This window comes from Crocuta crocuta, unplaced genomic scaffold, assembly GCF_008692635.1.
Source record: "Crocuta crocuta isolate KB4526 unplaced genomic scaffold, BGI_CrCroc_1.0 scaffold129, whole genome shotgun sequence".
NCBI lineage: Eukaryota > Metazoa > Chordata > Mammalia > Carnivora > Hyaenidae > Crocuta > Crocuta crocuta.
The window spans coordinates 10,684,724-10,692,764 of record NW_027551571.1 but is presented as its reverse complement, the minus strand read 5'-3'; the positions used below and the strand labels follow the sequence as shown (position 1 = coordinate 10,692,764).

The 8,041-nt window shown below is 51.0% G+C and overlaps 1 protein-coding gene across 2 annotated transcripts in view; it reads right to left on the bottom strand.

Moving 5' to 3' along the window:
- Nucleotides 1–968, bottom strand: part of MYCN (MYCN proto-oncogene, bHLH transcription factor) — a 5,295-nt gene extending 4,327 nt beyond the window's left edge. For both annotated transcript variants that reach the window (XM_077751049.1, XM_077751048.1), the window contains exon 1: nt 805–968. In XM_077751049.1, the coding sequence (XP_077607175.1) occupies nt 805–946 (142 nt within the window). In that variant the 5' untranslated portion in view covers nt 947–968. The remainder of the gene's footprint in view (nt 1–804) is intronic.
- Between the last annotated feature and the right edge of the window lie 7,073 nt (nt 969–8,041).

Here is an 8,041-nt window from a genome sequence, read left to right as displayed (position 1 = left end):
CACACTCGGCAGTGCCTGGGGGAGGGGGCTGCGCAAGGCTGCAGAATCCTAGCTCCCTCCAGCTCCCCGACAACACAGTTGCACCATGTAGGTCCAGCTGCTCAAAGGAAGCCCGAGGCTCCAACCCAGAGCTACCGGCCAGATGATCCCGAGCCCCTTCAGTCCCTCCTTTGTAAAATTGCAACCTCGGGAGTGCAAGAGATAGCGGGCGATTTAGGAAACTTTGCAAAGGGAAAACGCCTTTCTCCAGACTGAGACCAACNCCCCCCCCCCCCACTTTTCCCCCCCCCCCCACACCGTCCTCTTCCTGGGAGAGGGGAGAGCCTGAACCCCAGTTCCCGGGCATGGTGCAGGGTCGCCGGGAGAGCCGCGTCTCCTCGGGGCTGGAGCAGTCGTGACCCAGATTAGCACCGCGGCGGCCTCGCCCTAACCCCCCCTCTTCTTCCTCGCGGGGCACCTTTTGGAGAACCCCAGCTTCGGGGTAAGGACGCACCCGCTCCCCGTCAGCTCAAGCACGGGTAAACGTTCCGGAGAGGGGCGAAATTCTTTTCGATGAAGCCATTACAACCCCCTGGCAAAGGCTGCAAAAAGGATTAGGGCGGGTCTCTTCCACCCGGGGTGCCTTCGGGGCTGGAACTGGCTTTTCAGGGAAAACCCCGAGATGGTTTTGTTTCGGAAGCAGAAACAGTCCCCCGAGGATACTCGAGCGCCCGGGGCGCGAGCCGCGATCCCGTCCAGCGCTTGCCTTCCCGCCGCGCTCGCCGCCCGGGGCGCGCCGGGCAGTTTGCAACCGCAGCTCCTTACCTCCCGCCGGCTGCCGGGGATCCAGAGGCGGTTCCGCGCGGGGGTCTCCGGNTGGTGGTCCTCGGGTGGCCGCGGTGTGGGCGCGCTTGCGCCTGGCTAGCGCTAGCTCGGCTCCAACCCAGTTCCCAGGAGCCCCCCGCATCCACCCAGCGCGTCCAGACAGATGACTGTCACTGGCTGCGCTTTGAAGCTCGGGGGATATTATTAACTGAAAAATCTGACACACCCGGGGGGCGGGGAGAGAAGGGGGCTGCGGCACAGACAAGGGGGAGGGAGAAAGGCCGAGGAAAGCGGCTTTACCCCGCCCTCTTGATTTCCATAAAAATCAGGGGAGGCGCCAAGGCTTTCGCGCCAAAAGCCACTTGCTTTTCTTCTTTGCAGAGAGGAGGCTGCAAAGCTGGGAAAGCCCGGGGTGTGCTCCTCCCTCGCTTTTAGACCCCCGGGCTTGCACCCGGTGCACTCTGCGAACCAGCTGCGCGCCGAGCGGTGCAATGCAGCACCCACCCTGCGGGCCTGGCAGTTGCTTGGCATTAAATTTTTTTTTTCCCCCGAAGGGCTCCTGGGGTGTGTTCTGGGGGGTGGGTGGCGGAGGGTGGGGGGAGCCTCGGCTCCTCTCCCAGCCCCCGCCCTGGCTGCGTCTGTGTTCGGCTGAGCGCGACGCCGACGTCGAGCAAGGCCCGGCGGCGGGGCCGCGCGTGTGATCTCGAAGGGAGGCTAGACCGACGGTGCAACGATCAGAGGACGCGCCCCTGTAGGAAGGAGGCCGCAGGATGTTTCTAGTTTTGCAGTGAAAGGAGAGGGGCGCCCCCCTTGTTTGAAAATAAATAAATAACTTCGGGCTACGAGGGTGGCGCCGCGGTGGTTTCTTCGGCCGAAGGCGACACCTNTGCGCGGCTTCCGAGGGGGAAGAGCCTGAGACCTGTCCCCGCGGGCTCCCAAATTCGCCGGTTCAGAGCTAGTCTTTTCCCGAATTATGGGGAGGCTGGTGAGGTTCCCACAGAAGTAGGGGTCCCCACCTCCTGGAGAGCAAACCTTTCGGCCCAAAACCCTTGACTGCAAATTATTGGAGACAAAAAGAAAAGCTGCTGTGGGGGCGGGCGCCTGGGTGGCTTAGTCGGTTAAGCGTCCGACTTTCGCTCAGGTCATGATCTCGCGGTTCGTGGGTTCGAGCCCCGCGTCGGGCTCTGTGCTGACTGCCGGCTCGGAGCCTGGAGCCTGTTTCAGTCTGTGACTCCCTCTCTCTCTGACCCTCCCCTGCTCACGCTGTCTCTCTCTCGAAATAAATTAAAAAAAAAGAAATGTTGCTATGGCTAGCTTTGTGCCTCAGTTCCCTCATTTGTGAAATTGGGCGTTGGTGACCGTGCTTACGTCACAGGGTTGTTTTGAGAGAGGAGCGTTATCCAGACTCTTAGAACAGTGCCCGGCACCTTAGTGTCTGCTGGTCCCGGGATTACCGGTCCAGGTTTCCGGGAAACGGAGCCCCCCATCCGCCAGTTTTACCCCCTCTTATCCCACCGCCACTGTCACATCGTCATTTTATTCTGGCCAAGCGATCTTACAGGTGTTTGGGGGATGNAGGAAAAGCCTGGCTCCCCTGGGCAGCCCTCTTCACAACCAAATACCCATGAGGTGGAATTTTTCCTTGGAAAACATTCCCTGGGTGGTTTGGGATCGGGGAACCGGCCCTCTGATCGGTGTGGCAAAGCTTCTCCCTCTCCCTTTTCCCCAACTGGAAATGGGACTCATCCCGGCCATTCACCTCGGCATTCAAATGAGTTATGGATGAGGATGCAGGGTCAGGGGGCAGCCTGTAAAATGCACACACATTAGCATTTGTGAGGGCTCTTCCCGTCCTTACCCTGGATGCCTACATAATTCCGGGGAGAGCGGCGGATGCTCAGAGTTCTAGGAAGTGGCCCATGAATGAGGCTGGGCTGCCCTTCCAGGCACCTTTATTATTATTATTTCCTTCACACATGTAAAACACTTCACCTTTGCAAAAGCCTTTAACACCCCCACTTCTGCTTTTCCCTAACCCCCTAATCTAAACCAAGCCCTCCTGCTGTGCTCTGGGCAAGCTTTCTGGATTTCCCTCCCGAGCACTTACAGCCATTTGTAATTATATATGCCTGGGAATGTTGGTTTAATGCCCACTTCCCCCAGGGGGCTGCGGGTGAGGGGAACAGGCTGTGCCTCCCTCGCCAGACCTGTGAGCTCCTAAAGGACAGGCCTTGTCTGTTTTGCTGAGGAGTAACCCTCGGGGGCAAAGCAAAGTTACGTGTCTACAGCAATAGCCGTCTTCGGTAAGTCCTTGAGGATACTGCTCAAAGGCAGAGGTCCGGGGAGTCCTAAGGTGGCCACCTCTTCCAAGATAGTTTCTGTTTATTGGCAACAGTGGGAGAGAGCAACGAGTGTCACTCCAGAACCTTCTTCAGCAGCAACAGTGCCCAGAAAAGGCACTCAGAATTGCCTGCCTTACCATTTTACCAAAGGAAAGGATGGTTAGTTAAAATAGGCCAAGATGGCCTCCCCCTTTACTGCATTTAAAAGTTCTACCTTTGTCCTCTCTCACCCGACGTGGGCCCTTCACCATGCCATTTGTCTTCTGTCCCTTGATTTAAAAAAAAAAAACAAAAAAACAGAAGAAGAGGGGACACGGAGACCAGAGACCGGTTGCAGTGTGCCTCCCAGCAAATCAGGCATTCTTCCAGGACCTCAATCTCTAATCTCCTCCTTTTAATGCAAACCAGTAATTACTGACAAGTTTGAATTTGAAGGTTAACAGAATGATAAAATTCAACAAGTATTTATTGGTGCCTTCATTTACAAGTGGCAAGTTAAAAGACCGTCCACCGAGAAACCTTGCTTCGGCCGCTTCCTCGTCTGCTTGTTGAGAATCCTGCTTGAGAATCCTGCTCTGTTCTTTTCCGTATGTTGAAACGCTCTCAGGCTATGTGGATGCACATTAAATAAAATCTTCAGATGGCTTCGAAGACAGGGTTTGCTTCCGCACACAGTAACTCCGTCCCAAATCAGAGCAGAGATGACTCATAGACCTCACCATGGACTCGGAGAGACACGCTCTTAAAGTGGACCAACGGATAGGATAGCATAGAGTTATACACAGGACTGGGTTTACAAATAAGGAGATTTTCGAGGGAGGACGATGTTGGAGTCTATAAACCCTTTAACAACCGAACAAACCACACACACATTCACAAGGGTCCAGCTTCGCAACTGACTAGGAGATCCACACTGTCTAGGTGTTTTGTTTTTTTTCCTGATCACAAGTTAAGGGTCTCCTTGGTCCAACTTCAGGGACCACAGTTGCTCCTAAGAACTTCACTTGGGTCTCTCCCCACTCCTAAACAAACAAACAAAAAAACTTGCATCAATTCTCTCCTGATTAAATCCAGACTCTTCATCTGGAATATAGGAAATCTAGCTCCCTGCCTTCCCCAACCGCAAAACAGAAAACAAACAACAACAACAAAACAAAAGAAAAAACCAAGAAAGCAAAGCCTGGATTGAAGATTTTAAATAGAAAGACGTAAGACTATAAGTGTAGAAGAAGAAAAGAGAGATAGGAGTATTTTCTGACACAGCCCAGAAACAAGGAAGGAAAAATTGAATATATTTGACTACAATAAAAATTAAAATTGACAGTTAGAGTGCACCCTAAACAAAGTCAAACAACAACACTGTGATGGGAAATACTTGCCTTGTATATAAGAGAAAAAAGTGTACCCCATGTATTCAAAGAGCTCCTACACATTGAATAGAAAAAACAGCTAGATAGTAGTAGGAGTCCAGGGTAAGAGTAGGTAATTCACTGAGTAGGAAATGCAAATTGTTCATAAACATATGAAAAGATGCTCAGCTTCACCAGTAGTCAGGGAAATGCAAATTAAATCTCAAGGAGATTAACATTTTTTGGTCTAGCAGATTGGCCCAAGTGTTGGCAAGGCTGAGGAGGGGGTGGGGGCCTCTCCTCCGGGGCTGATGTTCCAGATCCCAGAGGAAAAGCAATCCCACTCTTCCATCTTACAAGACATAATAAAACAAAAATAGGTACCCAAGGATGCGTGTTGCAGGATTTTTCCCTATAATGAAAATACCGAGAACAGTCTAAATGCCCATCAATAGGGGAATGGTCAAATAATGAGCAGTCACTAAAAGTAATGCATTAGATCTTTAGGTAATGGCTAGGAAAATATCCGTGCGTATGAAGGAAAATGAGCAAAGTACAGGTCAATGTGTCTGCCATTTTGATATGGGCACCCGTAACCAATTATTGGGAGGCACGCGCAGCACGTTGCTAAGAGTGGTTTATTTTGAAGAATGGAATAAGATAGGTAGAGGGAGAAACTTTCCTCCTACTTTTCTTTGTTTTTTAAACCGATGGGATGATGAGCCAGTTTAATTTCTTTTTCCAAAAACTTATTTTTGTTACTCCCCAGGAAAGCTAGGCACTAAGCTTATCATTTGGGGGGAAGTAAAGGATCCGATCTTTCCTGAAGCCTAAAGTGGTTCTCGAAATTCTCTTGCGTTTCCCAGGCTGGTTGGCATCCTTTCAGACCAAACTGGGACTGCACTGTGTCCACTGAGAGAGGGTTCAAGGAGACCAAGAGCGGACAAAATGGGCAGTGGTTTTGGGGCGCCTGGTTGGCTTAGTCGGTTAAGCGTCCGACTTTCGCTTAGGTCATGATCTCGCGGTTCGTGGGTTCGAGCCCCGCGTCGGGTTCTGTGCTGACTGCCAGCTCAGAGCCTGGAGCCTGTTTCAGTCTGTGACTCCCTCTCTCTCTGACCCTCCCCTGCTCACGCTGTCTCTCTCTCTCTCTCCTAGAAATAAAAAACATTAAAAAAAAAAAAAGGGCTGTGGTTTAATTAGGATTAAACTCAAACCAGCCAAAGCCATTTAAAGTACACGATGTTGCCTGTGCCTGAGGCAAGACAGGCTTGTTGTTGTTGCTGTTTTGACTTCTGAGGCTGGAGGAAAGTTTGAGATCCAGCAATGAGAGGGGTTCGGGGTGGAGAGTGTTATCGGCGCGATTATGTTTCAAACAAAATGATCCTCATTGAACGCCAGTAATTGAATGACAGAGTTAGAAAATGCGAAGTATCCGACAGGCCCTGCGCTCCCCTCAAAGGCTGTGAGTCTGCGTTGTTCTGAGGCAGTGTAGACAGCCCCCTTCCCCGAAGACTTTTCTCAGGCTTCGTATATTACAGAGTCTTGGGGAAAGGGCAAAACCCGGGTGCAGGAAAAAGCTCCTCGAGCTGCAAAGAACTCTGTGGATGGAAGGTGCCCTCGCTGCTGTAGACCTGAAATCCCCATTTACCTGTTTTCTCCAGGTGAAAAGGCAAGATGGGAATGCAGTCGCGGGAGGCAGGTAGGTGGCTCAGGGCCAGGCACCCTGGGGGTGGGTGAGGGGAATAGGCACTCCGGAAACTCCAGGGTTTGCACGGAGGGGAACCCAGTCTTCCAAGGAGCCTCGGAGGGCTGCAAGGAATCCTGACTGCACACCCGCTCTGCGAAGCCATTTGCCTTGGCCCCGCAGATAGAGCAAAACTTTCCACATCCCATCTTCTTTCTCAGGAACCGCTTTCCTGTCTCCTGGACTTAATTTGGGTGTGTCCACCATCCGCTAGGTTTCTCAGACCTTCTCTTCAAGAGATTACATAATAAATGGTTGATTTGCCCATTGATTCTTGTTCATTTCAATTTCCTTCAATGCTGATGACACTCTCTATAGATCCAAGAACCACCCAGGTCCACCTTAATATCTGCCCGGGGGCCCTTTCAGTTTCTTTGTGTTTAAATAGTGATCGGTGATAAGCCCCTATCTGTCCAGTTCCAGAAACTACTGCTTCTGGCCTAGAAAGTCTCTTTTCTGGGGCGCCTGGGTGGCTCAGTCGGTCTGTCTTAGGCTCAGGTCATGATCTCATGGTTTGTGGGTTCAAGCTCCGCGTCGGGCTCTGTGCTGACAGCCAGCTCAGAGCCTGGGGCCTGCTTCAGATTCTGTGCCTCCCTCTCTCTCTGACCCTCCCCTGCGCACGCTGTCTCTCTCAGAAATAAATAAAACATTAAAGAAGAAGAAGAAGAAGAAGAAAGTCTCTTTTCTGCTTCAAATCCTCTCCTCAAAGATCAGCTGGAGGCTCTAGAAAGGAATGCTGATCTTTCCCAATCCTGCCCTTCCCTTACAAGCCCCCACTGATTATATACAGCCTGCCACCAGCTTGCATAATCCACTACTTTCTTTGGTGGGGGGGGGGTCCTGTCATGTGTAACTCCCCCTCACAAGGGTAGCAGTTCCTGAGTGGAAGGAACCTTCCCCACCCTATCCCCACACCTTGTAGTTTCTGCTGCCTTGCATGGTGGAAAGAACCAAGCTCTGAAGCCAGACAGCCCAGCAAGCTCTGCCAGATCAGATAATCCAGATAGCCACTCTGAGCCTTAATGTCTTCATCTTTAAATTAGCATTCGTGAGGATTAAGTGGAGTAGCATCCATTAAGTCTTTGGTGTATAATAGAGGTGCCATGATGGGCCTATCTTCGTTCTTGAGCCTGCAAGATCTTGGTCAACCCGACACCAACACAGCACAGCACTTGGGTTCCATGTTGAGCTGCTCCTCTGATGTACTGGGATTAGTTAATGAGTCTTTCTCCAGCCAGAACCACCCCTGGGTGGTTCCCCCTCCCTCTCCTTAGCTTGTCCTTGACCCAAGTGACTTTGCACTTGGAAGAAAGTACCAAAGTCGAGGCAGCCAGGTAGCGCAAGGTAGTGATTAAGCACAGGACCACAAGAAATGAGTGCTTCAAGCCTAGAGTTGTGAATTGTTTCTTGAAGAATCTTACATTGGTCATCCAGCATCTCTTGGCTTCATTTTCTGGGTTCATAAAATGGGAATGAGTCCCATTCCTGCTCTTCCTTAAGGGAGAAATGATATCCAGAGAGCAGTGGATTTAGATTCCGAAATTACGTTTAACATCTTGATACCGTATTGTTTCTATATCTTCGGCAAGTCTACTTTCAGCAGTCTAGTTTTCTCACCCACTAATAGGGGTAATAATACCCTTTTTATTGCAACAGAGCAGATGTGAGATCCCCAATCAAAATAAGACCATGTAGGTTACCTTGCATTGTATCATGAGCTCCAAGGGACTGTGGGGGTGAAAAGCTTTGTTTTAACATACTAAGTGCTTGAAAAATGGTAAAATCTCTACGCAGGAACAGTG